General features: G+C 37.5%; 1 protein-coding gene across 8 annotated transcripts in view; it reads right to left on the reverse strand.

Annotated features, from left to right (window-relative positions):
* The window catches only part of LOC123610712 (multidrug resistance-associated protein 1-like), a 91,335-nt gene that overhangs the window by 11,113 nt on the left and 59,239 nt on the right, over positions 1-20,983 (reverse strand). For all 8 annotated transcript variants that reach the window (XM_045501629.1, XM_045501626.1, XM_045501630.1 and 5 more), the window contains 6 exons: positions 14,759-14,819; positions 14,083-14,302; positions 6,390-6,544; positions 5,178-5,333; positions 1,982-2,181; positions 1,113-1,239 (listed from right to left, as the gene is read on the reverse strand). In XM_045501629.1, coding sequence (XP_045357585.1) covers positions 1,113-1,239; positions 1,982-2,181; positions 5,178-5,333; positions 6,390-6,544; positions 14,083-14,302; positions 14,759-14,819 — 919 coding nt within the window. The remainder of the gene's footprint in view (positions 1-1,112; positions 1,240-1,981; positions 2,182-5,177; positions 5,334-6,389; positions 6,545-14,082; positions 14,303-14,758; positions 14,820-20,983) is intronic.

Genomic DNA, 20,983 nt, shown 5'->3' on the forward strand with positions numbered 1-20,983 from the left:
TGAATATAGTTCAGCAGGTATTGAAGGAGTCCATACTTAGTGTAAGGAACGGTGGATACAAGACTGATGAGATGTGCCTCAAGAAATGTACGTCCCAAGTGAGAAAAAAGTTGTGAATAACATTACCTTTGGCAGGATTCACTGGAAGCAGGAATCTCCTAACCCTTGACCACTCTCGTCTCCTCTTTTTTTTTTTAAACTCTACTTTCTTTTCACCCTACCCACAAGTACAGGTGGTAATTCAAGCCTAATTCTGGACGTCAAACAACTCTTGTCAGTTCAGTTTTTCCTTAAGTTTGCTGCCAAATCATTTGATGGCCAACCTGACTTGAACTGACATGGGGCTCTGTAAAGTCTTTACTGAACCCACTTAGAGTAAACATTCATATATTTTACTGCAAAGCAAGTAGTTTGATTATGGGATTCTGCCCCAGACCTTGACTATGGTATATGTGTCATTATTTCCTTTCTACAAGACTAAGTTCGGAATTCTGAAATGCAACTGGCCTTAATTAAGGTTTTTGGATAAGGGATGAAGGGCAAGTACCCACATCATCTAGACTTATCCTCTAATAATATGTAATTATACTAAGTAATTTAAGGAATATTCTATTTTACAAAGAGGGCAAGAACACCCTCATACCACTAGCACTTTTCAATGTAATATAAAATAGGGCTTATTAGGGAAAAACTTACAAGCAAAGAAGGAGAGCATGTACTCTCCCCAGAGTTTGCATTATCTTCTTGGTTAGACTGGGCAAACTGGATTGGCAGGCCACAGTGGAGAGAGGCCCTCCCCTCCCCCCCCCCCCCCCCATGACATGCTATAAATCCATAAAGATAGGAGAACAAGAAACTTCTGGGTAACTGTGTAACAGCAGGAGTTTCCTGGTCTTTTAGCACTCAGCCTGTTCTTTCTGCGAGCTGACTTAGTATTGCTGAGCCAGCTTCCTGCTAGTAGCAACAGAGGAAGAAATGAGCCTCCAGGGCAATCCAGATTTGTCTCTCATTACTTAGTTAATACAATCTATAATTCAGACAGGCAAAGGAGAGGATAGCTTAATTAATTGCATTATAAACATATCATATACCACAAAATCATTATTACTTACATTTAGGGCATAGGATATGGACAAGCCAACTATTGCTGAATCTATCGAACTGCCAGCCAGCACAGCAAGCAGTGCAGCAAAAAATACCATTAGGTTGCCAAGGAATTCAAGTCTAACAGACAGCCACCTGTGACAATGGAAAATATTCTTCAACTGAGATGCAAGATTTTTGGTGTACTTGGTCTGAACTCTCCTCTGGGAAATGGAAAATAAACATCAATAGCTGCTTTCTTTTCCTAAGAACTCAGTCAAAATAGGACGATTGCAGTGATGATACATTAAAGGATTCCTTTGCATAAAAACTTTACTTTTGCAGAACTTTGCTTTAAAACTTAATCAGAATAAAAAAATCAAAAAAGAACACCAGCTAAAATGATGCGTCGTATTTTAAAATCTTATTAGAAAATCAATCACCTTTCCGATTACATATCCTTTTTTGTATGGTAACATTAGTCTCCAAAAGTTATATGTGCCCCGCTATTATTTAATATTTCATTTTCCTCTTTATGTAAAATGATGATCTCAAATTTAAACTATTATAAAGTATTGCTTGCAAATAGAACATATTCTACAAATATAGAATATAACAGAGTCATATCTCTAGAAATTCCAATAGCATCCTATATGACCTTCAAAAAACTTGGGACCTTATTTTCATGTAAAGTAGGGTGTACTTTTATATGAATATGAACAGATACATTTTAACTTAAATGTCCATTAAGTATTAGAAACAGTTAAGGCTTTCTTCTTTTTCTTTTTTTAATAATTTCATGAAATGCCATTGCAAAACATTCCTTCTGTTTAGAAGTCAGGGCACAAGACATCTTAAAAGAGACTGGTCTTGAGGTAGGTATATTGCTCTCACTTACCTGTTTGAAATTACATTATTGTAGAAACAGACCAAGTTCTCATTCACCACCTCTTTGTTTTGCTGGATAAACCTCTGTTCGTGTCCAAATGCCCGGATAGTGGACACCCCTGATAAAGTCTCACTAAAGTGGGAAATGATAGGAGAGCGAGAGGCTCCTGCCAATCGTCGAATCTGCCGAGAGCTTGCTACGTAGTATCTCTAGCCGGAAAACAGAAAAAAGCAGTTGGAAAGATGGAGCAGAAATTGCTTCCATAGTTTGAAAATGACAAGACCCCAAAAAGTGAAGTTCAAGTTCAGTCTCCAGTACCTGTGAGTGTGGCTTTATTTGGGAATGGAATCTTTGCAGATGTCATTAAGGATCTCTGGATGAGATCATCCTGGATTTAGGGTGGGCCCTAAGCCCAACTCTGAGTGTCCTCATAAGAGACAGAAAAGGAGAAGACAAAGCCACAGGGAGGAAGCCATGTGAGGATGAGATTGGAGAAATGTGTGCATAAACCAGGGAAAATGCCAAGCATTGCGAACAGCCACCAGAACCAGGAGAGAAGCATGAAACCAATTCTCCCTCAAAGGCTCCGGAAGGAACCAACCCTATGTACACCTTGATTTTGGACTGTTGGCCTCCAGAACTGTGAAAGAGTAATTTTTTTTGTTGTTTTAAGCTACCAAATTTGTTACAGGAGCTCTAAGAAATGAATACACCCTTGGCACAGTAAAAAACCCAGATTCTGGACAGCACAACTAGAACAGAGGTGGGTAAGGTTCCACTTTGGTAATCTTTTCTAACAACCATTACTGAGTACCTGCTATGGAAAAAGCTCTATGTCACATGTTGGAAATGTGACTAGGGAGTGAACCCATCAAGTGAAGGAAGTTATTCAAGTATACAAACAATACTATTTTTGTTCCTAAATATAATTATGGAAAAAATATTCATTTTTCTGGTCTACAAGCACTTCCCTCCAGTGCAGCCACAAGTATAATTGGCTACTTCCCCTCCAACTTAGTTGAGAATAATTGGGATGGGCAGAGACTGGAGGGCTGGAGGGAGCATGTCCTAGTTAACTGGACCATCATTCATCAGCCCCAGATAATCACAACACACCGGAAATGAAAATCAAGAATTATCACGTTTTGCAATGTTTTCAAGAAAAATCTTTGGGCTTGGAGTTTTATGTAAAATCACTGATTTTAAAATGTCTTCATTTTAGTAAAAAACACTGAGCAGGCCGGACACAAACATATCGGAAACTCCATATGGCCTGTCAACTTGCAGTCTACCAGCTCTGCTCTCCTGGAGAACACAGAGGAAGGATTATGGCATTCTGGGATTGCAAGGGGACTTAAGAGATTGTCATAAAGAAATTTGCAGGAAATTTCGACGAATTGCAAAAGCACTGGAGTTCTTCCACAAATCTATCTAGAGTATTTAGTTTAAGAACTATTGATCTAGATCAATGCTTCTCATACTTTAATAAAAATCACCTGGAAGGTAAAACACAGACTGTGGGCCTCACCATGATAGATTCTTTATTTCCTCCCAGTTTTATTAGAATGTGATTACCAAATAAAAATTATATATGTATACATTAAGATGTGATTTTTTAAAAAAGAGGTACAACCAAAGATTCTGATTCAATAGGTCTGGGGTATCTCCCATAGGTCTAGGGACCATACTTTGAGTAGCACTGATATAAAACAAAACTCCTGTTTTATAGGGGGGATCAATGAAGCCTAGAAAGGGAAGTGATGTGCCAAACATAAAAGTCAGGAAAGTAATTAGAATTTGAGGCTCTTGAATTCATATTCAGGGCTCACTCCATACAGTGTCCCCTAACAAGAGATGATTTCTAGATCGTTTCCACTCCTGGTCACCCTGTTATAGTTTACCAACCACAAGACTATCACATAAATTTTCTTTTGTGATATGAGGGTTTTTTTTTTTTTTTTTAAGCAGGTACAATCGTACCATCAGTACCATCCTTCATGGTCTAGATTTGTTTCTTTTAGCCCTAAGATGTAGTTGTCTTCCCTAGAAGACTTACAATCTCATTGGAGAGATAATTTGTGGTCTAAAAATAGCCTATAATACTAGTAGTATAATAAATCAATAATACCTGAATGAGTCTCATCTCTTTGCACTATTTTGGTAAAGAATACTTCATTCACACAGAAAATGAAATATGACCTAGGCCATGAAAGGTAAGTAACATCCAGTCAGGCAGAGAAAATAGGGAAAACATAGAAAGTAGGAGGAATAATAATCACAAAGGTGTAGAAATAAGAAAATGATTAACATTCTGGTTTGGGCAGATTAAACTCCAATACGAATTTTAAAACTTGGGTTTTGGGAAAGCACTGAACTACAAGAACTGCATCCTTTCATGTAAACAGCCTCAAAATACTTTCGTATTTAAATTAAATATGTGTTAAGACATCTCATTAAAAAATAAATTTCATTTTACACTGTAGTCTCACAGTGACATAATTTTGGAATGTGGTTGACCACATTTTAATTGGAATATAAAGATATATATCACGTCATGAGAGACCTGTTTAGTTCTTCTAGGAGCACTTTGCCGATATCAGGGATAACAGGACAAAAAGGCAGCATCTGTTTCTCTCTTGGATTTACAGACAAATTAACTTTCTGCTAAAATGCAAATACCATATAGATTTTGTGGTGACCATAAAAATGCACAACTCTGTTCTCCAGCTGCAGGCAGAACAGCTGACTGTCAGTCCGGCTGCTGCCCCAGCATCTACTACTCTATTAAGCATGGAGGCCATGTTACCCACAGGTTGTTTCCAGGCAATGAGTGGGGATGGCAGGGGTGCTAGAGCAGGCCCATCTCGGGGACACATGGAATACTCCAATGGGTGACATTGGTTGTAGATTCCCCATCCATTTGATGAATCTTTCATGGAACTGTCCTGTAATCCAAGATTTTCCCTACCCAATCCTCTTCTCTCCCTCACAGGAATCAGACATGCATTGCTGTCTGAGGGCTCACCCCTTGGCTCCCTCTCCTCTATCATTTGCAGGCATTCTCTAGTCATACTCTACTATATGGAATCCTTTCTTGGAATCTACTTTTTGGAGAACTTGAACTAACAGGCAATTGAAGTGGGCTTGAACCTATAATTGACTGTGAACTTCTGTTATTAATACACATAAAAGTCCATGTACTTACCTGTATAGTGAAATAGAGGAAAACCAAGGGAATAACCCCCAGAATGAAGAGTGGTAAAGCTCCTACAATGACCAAAACTGTTCCAATAACATCCAATGTACAATTCACCCAGGTCCGTAAGTAGTAATGGAAACGCATATCAATTATAAACATGTCCTAAAAAATTGATATCAGGTCACTATATTTTTAACTTTTCATGGTTTAAAATGAGAAGAAGAAGAAATATATCATTCAATGTAAAAATTTTAAAAATACCTGGATGTGACAATATGATGATTGAATACGTCTAACTACATGGTCTTTGCCCTCCCCAATCTATCCCCACATATTTTCCCCCTGTAGTCAGTTGTAATAGTTAAGAGGGTATTTAGTAACAAAATGCCTATGATCAAGCAATGTGTGTTTCCCAGTGACAAATACACAGCACTTAGTTTATATGACTAATGTCAGACTCTGCTTAAAAAGATTTTAAAAAAGAGTCCAAACCCCAGTAATTGGGTGTTCAGGAGCATTGGCCTAGCACTAGTCACTACTTAAAAAATGTAAAATACTCCTGGGCCATTCTTATCCATCAAGAACACGTTCAGTGGCCTTCTTGGCTAGCTGGGTCCTGTCAACATCACAAAAGGCAGGAAAACAAAATAATTTTCATTTACAAAATTAGAAACTGAAAGATTGAAGTGGACAATGGGAATTAGAGAAGAACATAGCGGGGGTTTCTGGGTGGCTCAGTCAGTTAATTGTCCAACTTCGGCTCAGGTTCTTGAGTTTGAGCCCCACATCAGGCTCCCCACAACAGTGTGGAGCTTGCTAAGGATTCTCTCTCTCTCCCTTTCTCTCTCTTCTCTCTCTGCCCCTCCCCTCCTCTCTCTCTCTCTCTCTCTCTCAAAATAAACTTTTAAAAGAGAGAGAGTGAGGGGCGCCTGGGTGGCGCAGTCGGTTAAGCGTCCGACTTCAGCCAGGTCACGATCCTACAGTTCGTGAGTTCGAGCCCCGCATCAGGCTCTGGGCTGATGGCTCAGAGCCTGGAGCCTGCTTCAGATTCTGTGTCTCCCTCTCTCTCTGCCCCTCCCCCACTCATGCTCTGTCTCTCTCTGTCTCAAAAATAAACACTAAAAAATTTTTTAAAAATTTAAAAAATGCTATTGCAAGGTATTAAATATGGATCATCATTTTTAAGCATGCTATTCAATAAGGTACAGCTTTACTAACCTTGGTGAACCGATTGATTATCTGGCCTATAGGACTGGTTTCAAAAAACTGGAGCGGGAGGTGTAGCACATTATCCAATAGCTGAGCATACAATGTTCGAGAGGCAGCCAGGGACCCTCGAGTGAGTATATAGGCTCCAGAGCAGACAAAGAGACCTAAAAACAAATTGTTATCAAGGGCATGTTAACCTTTTTAAGGAATTTTATATTTTAATTCTCAAAGTGTTGTTTATCATAGCATTTTTTAAATGGAAAACTCAAAGCGCAAACTTAACGTGCGACTGTGGATCAAACTAAGTGTAGATGTAAATGGTGCATTTATAATAAATACAGACACTCTGATGGGTTGCAGTCCTATCAAAGAAGAACTCTCCTTATTCATGGGCATAGATTCTGGAGTAATGCACAAAATATAGCAGATCAACCAGGTTCACAGAATTCTAGCAACCTCTTCGTGATGTCCCATGGGACAATATGGTAGTTACTGGTGCTTCTAGCCAAATAATTCAGTTCTCCTAGCTTCTAGTCCATGGTAGAGTTGTCCTTTCTGGCCTCCTTGTGATGTAGGGGACCATATCAAGGGTTCTAAAGAACAAGTTGAGGGAGAAACAACACATAATACCAGGTTAAAGCATTTAATTGCTGGTACCAGAACTGCTCACGTTTATTCCTTGTACAGTGCCTGTTAACATTTATAATGGTGGTTGGATTGCTTCTTCAACTTGGGTCACAAGAACAAGTGTAGTCCTTTACTTGACCCACAATGAACACATTTTTTTTTTTTTTTTGGTCTGTTAAGCTACTGAGATTTGGTTGGGGGAAGAGTTGTTCTTGCCACAGCTGAAAAGGCAGACATATAAATAATAAGCATCTAGCTTTATCTATCGACTATTGTTACTTGCATTTGACAAAGTATGACAAGAAAGAGACAAGCTCATAGAAGGCTATCCATGTGGGAGAGGAAATGAAAGGACAAAGAATTCTCAAAATGGAGAACTTATAGGGCTAAAAGAAGTCATGCTTTGTTACAGTGATTGGTCAAGGATGGATATGTGATTCAAATTGTTTCAAGGAGTAAAATTTTATGAATTTCTATGAACATCAAAGGAAGTTCTTTGAAAGAGAACATTTCCATCATCATGTGAAGCCTGAGAATTAAGCCAATGAGGACAACAAGTAGAGTTCGTAAAGAATAGTGGACAGGGGCGCCTGGGTGGCGCAGTCGGTTGAGCGTCTGACTTCAGTCCGTGACTTCAGATCTCTCAGTCCGTGAGTTCGAGCCCCGCGTCGGGCTCTGGGCTGATGGCTCAGAGCCTGGAGCTTGTTTCCGATTCTGTGTCTCCCTCTCTCTCTGCCCCTCCCCCGTTCATGCTCTGTCTCTCTCTGTCCCCCCCAAAAAAATAAATAAACGTTGAAAAAAAAAAAAAAAGAATAGTGGACACTTGGGGCGCCTGGGTGGCTCAGTCGGTTGGGCGTCCAACTTTGGCTCAGGTCATGATCTCACGGTCTGTGAGTTCGAGCCCCGCGTCAGGCTCTGTGCTGACAGCTCAGAGCCTGGAGCCCGCTTCGGATTCTGTGTCTCCCTCTCTGACCTTCCCCCATTCATGCTCTGTCTCCCTCTGTCTCAAAAATGAATAAACATTAAAAAAAATTAAAAAAAATAGTGGACACTTCATCTGTAGCATGTATCATGACCTACGCCTAGACTTTTCAGTCTGGGGAGTCAATAAATTCCCATGTTACTTATGCTAGTTTGTTCTGAGTCATAGGGGATACACAGTTGCTCCACTGCTCTCTAATACACGAAATTGCTAACAAAAGTGTGATGCCAGCATAATTCTTATACCCTCGGAAGTGTGTAAAACACTTCCAAAACAAAAGAATGATAGTTAACCCTGATCATCTTAAATTATTTTAACTAATTCCTTTATATTTTAAATAATATCATATGCTGCTGTTAAGTGATTTCTAACTTTATACATTTTCTTTTTTTTTCCTACCTCACTCCCCCATACTTCCTTCTTTCCCTTTCAAAAACAGGTTGTTACCCTCTTTCCTCAAATAAATATCCAATGTTTATATTGCCACCAAACATACATTATGTATGAAGTTAACGAAATTTATTATGGTTGTACCACTCTTTTTTCATATTCTTAGTTTTCTATAACAAGCACTAATTCATTCCCAAACACTTCAATTGTCAGCAAATCTTTTCCAAATATATTCAGACTCATCAGATATTCTATTTCCTTCATCCTATTTAGCCCTCTCCTGTTTTGCAGCATCATCTACTCTTTTGGAACCCTCTCACTTTCCACTCTAACCTGGAATGGTTGCAAGATCAGAACACTTGCATTCTTCAGTTTTGGGAAATGCTAAATATTGTGAATTTGACCATTTTCACTTGCGTTTATTGAAAGATGTATTATGTGAATGTTGAACTTCCTGGATTATTCCCTTAATTTTCTTATTTATCATTTCGATTTATATTTTTTATGTTGTACTTCTGGGAAAATGTCTTCTAACATATCTTCTCACACTTGTATAATCTCTTTAAATTCTTTAAATGTTTCAAGTATTTTTTGTCTATGATTGAACTTTTTTCAGCACATTTTTGCACTGGCTTTGTGGATATAGTATTTTGAATCTCTGAAGATACTAATTTGACATTTTAAGCTTCTCTTTCAAATAGGATTGTTTCATTACTAAACTCCATTGCTTGATTTGTTAGCTGTTATTTATACTGTTGGTTTAATTAAAATGCAAAATCATCCATCATTATCAGTTTAAACATATGAAATAAACACATGGTTAATTAATAGAGGTACCTGATGGCTTCCTTCTGCTATTGCACACATTAATTTCCCCCAACATTTTTTTCCTCTGAATGGAAGAGATTGCTTCAAATTCCACAAAATTGGGTAGGTGTGACACAGAGAGTCTGGAATACTGGAATATAGACGCGTAGGCTGGAGCTTCTCCAAAAGCCATTTAAGGATTTCTTATGTATGTCACACACACTAGAAACCCTCATTTCCTCTTTATATATCAACTTTCTAGTTTTCATTGTATTACTACAATGAAATTACTACAATGACAGTTGCTGTGCACATTGGTGACGGTGGTGGGTGTTGTAGGAGAGGCTAATGGGAGGAGAACAATGGTCTAGTGAATTACTTTGATTATTTCCATGCAATTCAATCCTATTCTCTACCCATGACCATGAGTTTAGTGTTTATCCACTGCTCAAAGGAACAACTCCCTCTTCTGTTACAGCTTCTCCCATATCTACAGGTTCCTCTACCCTTGATTATCTATCAGTATAATAACTGCTTATGTAAAACTTTATCACTCTGAAATCTTCTGAAGTCTTTCCTTTATATTTATTCACTGTCATTTCGGTGGTATTTTGTGAGGTAAGTAAAGTAGATGATCCACTTACTCATGTTAAACTAGAAACAGCAGTGTACTCTAAACAGTGCACTTTGGGGACGTCTGGCTGGCTCAGTCGGTTGAATGTCTGACTCTTGATTTCAGCTCTGATCATGATCCCAGGGTCATGAGATCAAGCCCCAGTTGAGCTCCATGCTGGGCATGGAGCCTGCTTGGGATTCTCCCTCTCTGTCTCTCTCTCTCTCATTCTCTCTCTCTCCCTCTGCCCCTTACCCTGCTTGCACATGAGTTCTCTCTTTCTCTCTCTCTCTCAAAAAATAAAAATAAATAAAAATTTAAATAAAAAAAACACATTGCACTTTGAAAATAAGATGCCTATATGTTCACATTGGATTGGAGAAAGGTAAGGCATAAAACACAATAGATAAGAGATGTTCAGAGTGTCCTAGAGATTCTAAGGCAAATAGCTGGGACCCAGGGAAAAAAAATGTGCAGAAATATTTCTTTTGTAGAAAATAAGGTAAGAGTTTTATTATTGTTATAAAATATAGATCTAACATTGTGCTTCGAACTCTAGCTTATTTTGAATGTTAAAATTTATATAATTCATAAGAGGCCTGTGGTAATAACATATGACAATGCTGTTTATGCTTTAACCGCCCCTCTGCCCCCACTAGCTTTTTTTATTTTGTGAGCTATGATGATGTCAGTGAATACAGCCTGCTCTTGATTGGACAAGATTCCATAAGATGCAGCTATAGTCTACTGAAAAAAATTAGAAATTATGCATTTTCATTTCTTAGGCCCACCCTACTTATAGATAACTTATAATTGCATCTAATAACAAATCTTCAGAAAATTTTAATTTTTAATGCAAAAAATTAAAAATAAAGAAAAAATAGAGAAGATTCATATTTTAATGACTGAAGACCACTCTACACAAAACACCAATCAAGAAAAAATCTTTTGATTAAGCTGTGCATAATCTATTGCCTTCATTACAAAATATTTCCTGTGTCTATTGATAGTTAATTAAAAACAAGACAGTCTCTTCAACAAATGGTGTTTGGAAAACTGGACAGCAACATGCAAAAGAATGAAACTGTACCACTTCCTTACACCATACACAAAAATAAATTCAAAATGAATGAAAGACCTAAATCTGAGATAGGAAACCATCAAAATCCTAGAGCACACAGGTAGCAACCCTTTTGATATAAAATGTAGCAACTTCTTACTAAATGTCTCCTGAGGCAAGGGAAACAAAAGCAAAAATAAAACATTGGGACTATATCAAAATAAAAAAGCTTCTGCACTGTGAAGGAAACAATCAGCAAAATGAACAATTCCAACAACCTATGAAGTTAGAGAAGATATCTGCAAATGACATATCTGATAAAGGGTTAGTATACAAAATTTAAAGGACTTATAAAATTCAACCCCCCAAAAGTGAAGAGTCCAATTAACAAATGGGTAGAAGACATGAACAGACATTTTTCCAAAGAAGACAGACAGATGACCAAGAGACACATGAAAAGATGTTCAACATCACTCATCATTAGGGGAATACAAATCAAACCACAATGAGATATCACCTCACACCTGTCAGAATGGCTAAAGTCAACAATACAAGAAACAACAGGTACTGGTGAGGATGTGGAGAAAGGGGAACCCCCCTGCACTGTTTGGAATGCAAACTGGTGCAGCTACTCTGGAAAGCAGTATGGAGGTTCCTCCAAAAGTTAAGAAGAAAACTGCCCTATGATCTAGCATTGCACTACTAGGTATTTATGCAAAGATTACAAAAATAGTAATTCAAAGGGATATATGCACCCTAATGTTTATAGCAGCATTATCTGCAATAGCCAAATTATGGAAAGAGCCCAAATGTTCATCTGCTGATGAGTGGATAAAAACATTGTGGTGTACACACACACACACACACACACACACACACACACACACACACACGGAATATTACTCAGCCATTAAAAAAGATGAAATCTTGCCATTTGTAATGACATGGATGAAGCAAAGAGTATGATGCTAAGGGAAATAAGTCAGTCAGAGAAAGAAAAAATGCTATATAATTTCACTCATATGTGGACTTTAAGAAACAAAGCAGATAAATATAGGGGGAAACAAAAAGAGACGCAAATCAGGAAAAAGACTCTTAACTGTAGAGAACAAATTGAGGGTTACTGAAGGGGAGGGTGAGGGAGCATGTTAAATGGGTGATGGGCATTAAGGAGAGCACTTACTGTGATGAGCACTGGGTGTTATATGTAAGTGATGAATCACTAAACTCTACACCTGATACTAATATTAGACTGTATGTTAACTAACTGGAATTTAAATAAAAATTTTTTAAAAATTCTCATATACAAAAGTAAAATTGTGAGTACTAAACCTGCATACCTTGTCTAGTATAGGGAATGATATTTGCTCACTTAAAATATTCTTCAAAGTATACTGAATTTCCCTGAAAGTTGTAACATGAGCTCCTGGATCGATATGAGTTTAACTCTCATATGCACATGTGATAGACACAGATATAGAGATATTTGTATATATGGATCCTCTTTAGCTGCTTAGAATTCTAGACCGCTATATCCATTTTTTCCTCAATGAATTGTAAACTGCAAGCCAATAAACTTGACTCTCACTGATTCAAAGGCAAACATAGTGTATCTTTCATACTATAGCTAGTCCTTATATCTCATTTTAGTCATTAATGTAACATCTCTTTCCCCAGTGAATTATGTTAGCAGAATGACAAAATAAACATAAATCTGTCTCACAATATTTGCTTACTTTTTGATGGAGATACTTACAAGAAATACTCGGGCCACACAATAAAGATGGGAAAGGACAAAAGAGAAGCAAAGCCCTAGTTTCGTATTTTTTATTTTATCTTTATTTTATTTTCCCAAATGCATGTACTTCTCTTTGTCTTTTCCCTTATGAATATCCTTAGATAGCATGACTTCCATGTATCATTTTCTAATTTGAATTTGCTATCATTCTCCCTCAAGGTGCCTTACTTTCTTCTTATAAAACACACACACAAAATGTCTATATTTAAAAAAATCTTCTCTTTATTTCTACTGTACTTTTGAATATCCTTCAATTTTCTCTTTCAAATCACCTAACTTCTTTGAAGGACAACATGTATCTACTCCTTAATCATCAATTATTCAACTACCTACAATCTGCATTCTTTTCCTACCTCTTTCTGGATTATGCATCTTTGACTATAATCACAGAACTTTTCTCAATTTTCTTTCTCCTTAACATTTCCATAGCATTTCAGAACTATTAAGAAGTTTTTTGAAAGACTATTTTTTTTTCTTTCTGGCTTTTGTTACATTATACTTTTCACTTGGAATGGAGCATATAATAGTATAGAGTTTTCCAAAATGTATTCTGTGGAAAACAAGTTGCTCAAGATGTTAATGGACAACACAAGAAAATAATTTTTCCCTATGGTCAAATGGATTTGAGAAACATTGATTTAAATATAATTAAATGGGTCAGTTTATTGAAGAATATCTCAAACTTTTTAGCAAAAGGAAAGAAAAAAGATTTCAGATGCACAGAAAAATACAGTTCTCAGTTTTGCAGACCTATTAGAGGACAGAATCCTGTATTTGTGGAGCCTCTCTATTGTTTCATGTAAAACTCCTTTTGGAAATGTTAATTTAGTGGTTAAGTTTGGGGAATCAGGTAGACATGAATTCAAATCCTGGCTCTAAAACTTTCTATCCATAGGATTTCGTGCACAGTGTTCATTCTGTATAGTGTTAAGTAACGGCCAACACTTACTGCACTCTTGGTTTATGCTCAGCATTTTTCTATAAGCTTTACACATATTATCTAAGCAGGATGCCCAAGTTCAAGGAGTCCCTTCATTAGAATGTATGTTAAATAAATTAATAAATTAGTTTAAACACATATAGTGAGTAGCCATGTAATCAAGACTTTTGAGTCCTGAATGACTTAGCAGATGAGTCTCAGTTTCCTCAGCTGTAAAATAGGGATAATAACACCTTTATAAATAATTTTTTGTCAAGACTAAATGAGACAAACACATTATTTACTGTGGGCCATGTAGCTGACACACATAAGTTTTGGTTTACTTTCTCAAATACGGTGAATTAAAAACATATGCATTTAAATTATTCTAAAATATATGCAAATTATGGCACAGATTTTATGTGAAATAAAATGATGCCACATGCTTGCATTAGAATAGGACAAAAAGAGAAAAGAGAAGCAGCTGTTTCTTTGTTTTTTTTTACCTTGCATTAATCCCAATAATCCATAGATATTAAGTTTATTGCTTCTTATTTGCTTCCATTCTGTGAACTCATTCATGTGTTTTGCTTCTTTTGCCCAGGCACTCAGCCATAGATTCTGCCCAATGCCTACCAAATTCTGCCCTACATAACTGGCCACACTCAGCCACACCCAGAGCCAGCCAAAGGCTTGGAGGTACTTCAGAATGATTGAGAACTTCACCTAAAAGCAAAGTTGATACAAAATTAGGTTACTGTACTTAAAAGTGAGACAAGGTAGATTTAAATCCTACTTGACATTGCTGGAGGCATGTGATCTTAGTCAAGTTACTAACTTCCATATCTCTCAGAGTACTCATCTCTAACTTGGAATAGTAATAGTAGCCACCTTATAAGTTATATGTAAAGTGCTGGCACAGTCCAGAGCACTTAAAAATAAATATTCAAATAATATTAGTTACTATCATTAGTAAACAAGAATATATATCGCTAAGTAGCATGTAATCCTAATTAAACAACACTATATATCCAATAGTTCCATTTAATGTATGTTCTTCGAATTATTATATAACAAACCTCCTCAAATTCAATGACAAATATATATTTATTAATAATGCAATATAATCATATACATTAATATATATTAATAACAAATAATAATATTTATTCTGGTGCTTACCCCACCAATAGGGATCTTTTCCTTTTTCATCGAGAACTGTTTTCCTCGATCCAATGAGGGCCTGATAAAGCAAGACAATGTACATTTTGTAAGTTTTAGATTGACCAAGCATTTTTTTTAAATTATACATTCTCAACTGCTTTGCTGCATATTCCTCTGCCTTGATGATATAGCATTGTTCCATTAATCTCTTCAAATGGAGAGTTCATTCTCTGATATCCCATATATTTTAAAGTCAGGAGAATAAGTCTGATTTTTTCCTTCTTCTACAGATAATTATCCTCCAAGTTTGAGCTAAATCCCTAGATTATTTAAGCTAATGCCACCTATCTGTACCATAATCTATGTCTTCTCATCTACTTGCCTCCTGGCCTATCAAAAATGGCATCAGGCTCACCGTCCCACTTTGTTCTGCCACCATCCTGAGTGATGTCATAGCTTACAGAGACAGCTCATTAAACTCAATCTCTTTTCAACTTCAGAGCCATCATATATTTAGGGTCCTTCATCTGCATTCTACTTTGACCATCAATTGTCAGGTCCTTAAGTCATGAATCTTATAACCTGGAACTAACACACCTTGGAAAACTCAACTCTAAACATTTCAATCTCTGGCCATAACCTTTTCTATTCCAAATTGTACATTAAATTATTCTCACTACATTTGGTTTTTATTCCATCTAGACTTCCAGATCCTGAATCCAACTTTCTACCATCCTTGCTCTCTAGGATGATTCTGGTTTCCCCAGATATTCTTAGTTTTAGCATTAACTGTCCCACATTCCAGGAAACTCTCAGTCCCATGCAAACCTATTATTTCTCTCTATTCCCTTCGATATGCAGCCTGTACTCCATGATTACCATCTCATCCAAACGATGGCAGTAATGTGAAGTCTCAGGCTTTGCTTTCTTTCCATTAAACCTTCATGTTAGAACTCACATGTCAGTGCTCATCACACTTGCTTCAAAAGATCATACAGCTGTATAAATTGGTTCCACCGTGAATTAACACCTTTCCTCCACCTGGGCTCTTAATAGTGCCTAGAAAGTCTTCCATGACTCTCAGAAGGGGCCCCACATCTTACTTGATGGAGAAAGTAAGGGCAGACAGGAAAATCAGTCACTGGATCTCTACATTTATCTGCATCTCTACACAGCCTTTTATAGTTCTCTCCTACAGCAAACAAAGGAAATTCTTTATTAATATCCAAGAATAGCCAGATGATCTGAATTCCATTCTGTCCCATTTAGTCAAAACACTTTTATTTTTTAATGTTTATTTATTTTGAGAGAGACAGAGAGAGAAAGACAATGTGAGCGAGGAAAGGGCAGAGACGGATGGAGGGAGTGGGAGAGGGAGAGGGAGAGAGAGAGAGAGAGAGAGAGAGAGTGAATCCCAAGCAGGCTCTATAGTCAGCATGGAGCCTGACACAGGGCTCCATCTCATGAACAGTGAGATCACAACCTGAGCTGAAAGCAACAGTTGGATGCCTAACCAACTGAGCCAGCCAGGTGCTGTAAAACACATTTATTAATTATAGTGTTTCCACACTTTCCTATCAATGAGTCACTTGATGGTGCTTGTTAAAAATACAGATTATAAGGGGCGCCTGGGTGGCGCAGTCGGTTAAGCGTCCGACTTCAGGCAGGTCACGATCTCGCGGTCCATGAGTTCGAGCCCCGCGTCGGGCTCTGGGCTGATGGCTCAGAGCCTGGAGCCTGTTTCCGATTCTGTGTCTCCCTCTCTCTCTGCCCCTCCCCCATTCATGCTCTGTCTCTCTCTGTCCCAAAAATAAATAAACGTTGAAAAAAAAATTAAAAAAAAAATACAGATTATAAGATTTCCCCTCTAGAAACTTGCCTTTCAAATAAATGATCCAAGGGATTTTCATCTTAGGGCAAATCTAAGAAACCCAGAATTGTTCACAATCTTCTAATCTTCATTTTGTTCTTCCCTTCTCCTGACTCCTTCCCATCAGTCTATAGAGAATAACATATTCTTATCTTTTTAAAATTATTTTAATGTTTACTTATTTAAAAAAAAATTTTTAATGTTTATTTATTTTTGAGACAGAGAGAGACAGAGCATGAATGGGGGAGGGTCAGAGAGAGAGGGAGACACAGAATCTGAAACAGGCTCCAGGCTCTGAGCGGTCAGCACAGAGCCCGACGCGGGGCTCAAACTCATGGACCGCGAGATCATGACCTGAGCCGAAGTCGGCCGCTCAACTGACTGAGCCACCCAGGCACCCCAAATGTTTACTTATTTTTGAGAGAGAGAGAGAGGCAGAGAGAGAAGGAGACACAGAATCCAAAATAGGGTCCAGACTCTGAGCTGTCAGCACAGAGCCAGACGACCTGAGCCGAAGTCGGACGCATAACTGAATGAACCATACAGGCACCTCACATTCTTCTTATCTTAAAACCAATACCATCGCTACTAAAATGATTCTATTCTCAATGCCATATCCCTCTTCACTTACTATCCTACTTCATGACTTTTTTATAGCTAAATGTTTTTCTGCCAAGTCACCTTTCCTTTTTGAACTACTTGGCACCTGGCTGAAAGCGTTTCCATCAACAACATCTTAATGAAATAAGTAAAATACTTATTGTTGTATCCATGGAATATTTTAAAAATTATTTCACTTTAACTCTCCATGACATTCATCACCACTGACCACTCCCTTGCTTAAGGGACATTTCCTTTTACTTCCCTACCACCATGCATTTGTATTTTCTCACTCCTCTCTGCCCCACCCCCCATTTGTTTCTCTTTGAGTTTCTTTCTCTGTCTTCCATTTAATGTTCATTTTTCCTTAGGTTCAGATCTAGTCATTACAGTCTACCCTTGAACCACACAGGCTAGAAGTGCACAGGTCCAGTTATGTGTAGATTTTTTTCAATAAATATACATACAGTACTGTAAATGTATTCTCTTTTCTTTTTGATTTACTCAATAATATTTTCTTTTCTCTAGCTTATCTTATTGTAAGAATACAGTACATAATACACACAACATATCCAACTGTTGCTTTCAGCTCAGGTTGTGATCTCACTGTTCATGAGATGGAGTCCTGTGTCAGGCTCCATGCTGACTATAGAGCCTGCTTGGGATTCACTCTCTCTCTCTCTCTCTCTCTCTCTCTCTCTCTCTCTCTCCCTATCTCCCTCTCTCCCTCTCCCACTCCCTCCGTCCCTCTCTGCCCTTTCCTCGCTCACATTGTCTTTCTCTCTCTGTCTCTCTCAAAATAAATAAACATTAAAAAATAAAAGTGTTTTGACTAAATGGGACAGAATGGAATTCAGATCATCTGGCTATTCTTGGATGTTAATAAAGAATTTCCTTTGTTTGCTGTAGGAGAGAACTATAAAAGGCTGTGTAGAGATGCAGATAAATGTATCTGACTGACTTTCCTGTCTGCCCTTACTTTCTCCATCAAGTAAGATGTGGGGCCCCTTCTGAGAGTCATGGAAGACTTTCTAGGCACTATTAAGAGCCCAGGTGGAGGAAAGGTGTTAATTCACGGTGGAACCAATTTATACAGCTGTATGATCTTTTGAAGCAAGTGTGATGAGCACTGACATGTGAGTTCTAACATGAAGGTTTAATGGAAAGAAAGCAAAGCCTGAGACTTCACATTACTGCCATCGTTTGGATGAGATGGTAATCATGGAGTACAGGCTGCATATCGAAGGGAATAGAGAGAAATAATAGGTTTGCCTGGGACTCAGTTAATACACACAAAATATGTGTTAATTGACTGTTTGCTATCAGTAAGGCTTCCCAGCAACAGTAGGTTATTAGTAGTTAAGCTTTTGCAGAGTCAAAAGTTACACTCAGATTTTCAACGGCATGGGGAGTCGGTGCCCCCAACCCCTCACATTGTTCAAGGGCCAGCTGTATTGCCTTTGTATGCTCCACACTCTCCTGAGCAATCTCATTCACTCCCAGTTACAAAAACTTTCTTCCTTGTGGGTGACTCTCAGATTGATTGTTCTAGTCCATACTTCCTCCCTGAGCTCCAGATCTATACAGTAAAATGCTTATTCGACATCCAATTCATCTCATTGCTTGTTTATCTCTATACCACCCTAAATTGAATCAGTTATTTTCCTACCTTCTTTAAAGCTTTCCTTGGCTTTGTAAAGGGCTACAAATACTTCCTCTGTCTCAATCTTGGCATATTTCTAACCAATCACCAAGTGTGTGTCAATTCCTCTAGATCTGTATTATTGGAGAAACATTTGGAAAATGTCTAACAGCATGAAGAAAAGTAATGGCAAAGGAGGAGGGAAAACAGAGGAGGGAGAGAAGCAGGAGAAGGAACATTCATAATCCTATGCTCCAGAGACATTCGGTGCTCAAGTGCTTGTGAATATTACCACAGTCTTTTCCCTACATGTGTGTAGTATCACAATACAAATGTTGTTCTAAAACAGATTTTTAATTTTTAAACCATTTTATACATGGTCTTTGTAGCTCAGTATATAATGAACCTAAAATATTATTCTATAACAGCATTATATTTTATATTATGATGATATATTTTATCACTTTACTATATTAAGATTTACATAACAAAATCAGTAGTTATAGTGGCTGCAGTTTTTTCCTACTTTTTTGCTGCAATGGTCATGCTTTTTACCTATATCTCATTGTCCCTTGTAGGGACATAGAAGCGTGAAGTATGCCAAGTTCTAGGTCATTTGATTTATCTAATATCGAACTGACCTCTAGAAATACTGAGCTGAGCTATGTGCCCTCATTTCTCCCCATTTCCCATGTTATTTACCAGAATAAGAAAGGCTTTATTTGATCAGTCTGGTGGCTCTTCCCTTTCTGTCTCTGGCTCTAGTGTCAAGAAACATTCTGTGGGACGTTGCAATACATGGCCTCTGTACAATCAGCTTCACCATCAGGAAAAGATACACTATTTAACAGACACTTTCATTGGAACAACTCCTGGTATATGATTTGGGTTAATTACTGTCATCATCTTTCAAGCCCTTGGCATGGCTTCTGTTTGGATAAGCAAATTCGGCATTGGTATCAAGCCAAAAAATTAATTCTTAATGTAGCTGGATATAAAATGCTGTGAAACCCAACTGTTAAAAGGGAATTAAAGCATCGTAATTAGACACAACTAACAAAAACCAAGAATTTATTGGACACTATACAGGAGGGTATTGCTTTTCCAGACTACAATGTTATTTATTTTTTCCACAAAATACTGCATTTAGTTTGGGGCACTTTGTTGTGAATAACAGATTCTATCTGAATTTTAAAAGAGCGAATTATTTTGCTGGTAGAGAAGTTTTAAAAATGAGTTTCGTGTTGTCCTTCAGAAACCCTCAGGAAAGTTGGCACAATACCCGTCTGCATATTTTTGTATAAAAGATATAAAATTAACATACTGAAACCATTATTCTGGAACTGAGCATGCAGTTGCAAAGTCTGGAATGTGCATGGGAGGATTAAAGTGATGAAAAGAGTCTGACATGAAAGACAGAAAGGGGGCAGTCTAGGTACTGAAATAACACTCCTAATTTAATTTACTTGTGGAAGATATTAAGGAATATTTAAAGAAATAAAATAATTAATATACACCAGGTAACTTTAAACCAAAAAGTGAAAAAAAATGTGGAGACAGTTCAAATTATTTTAGTCCCTATTAGAAATCTGAATTAACATCAGAAAATGATTCTAGGCCTTAAATTTCAGGGTGGGGAGGGATTCTCAGACATTATTTAGTCCAACTCTCTTCCTTTTCACCTACCTCCCGATGGGCAATTAGCCATTATCCCCACGAATTCTTCCATGAAGAAGACTCACTGTATTCTCTCTCTGTACATTCCATTGTAGAGAGTTTCTTGCTGTTGTATAGTTCCTGCCTCTGTGTATCTTCCAACCCCTAGTCTATCTTAATGCTGCACTAATGGAAATTTGGGTAATTCTTAAAAATAGAAAATTAGTTTGAAAAGTCAGGAAATTTTCTCCATGTAATATTATCTTACCAAATAGTAAAGCAGATAAAAAAAAAATGAAACCAAGAATGGGAAGTAGCACAGAAAATAATAAACTAGGAAATACATAGGTAGTAGCCAAACATGCGCATATTTTGGAAAAATTAAAATAGGCCTCTGGTCTCTCAAACACAAAATAAAAAATGATTTAATTACTATGGCGACAAACAAGAAAAGATTAGCATGGGGGAATTTATG

This window comes from Leopardus geoffroyi, chromosome C2 (assembly GCF_018350155.1).
Source record: "Leopardus geoffroyi isolate Oge1 chromosome C2, O.geoffroyi_Oge1_pat1.0, whole genome shotgun sequence".
NCBI classification, from domain to species: domain Eukaryota; kingdom Metazoa; phylum Chordata; class Mammalia; order Carnivora; family Felidae; genus Leopardus; species Leopardus geoffroyi.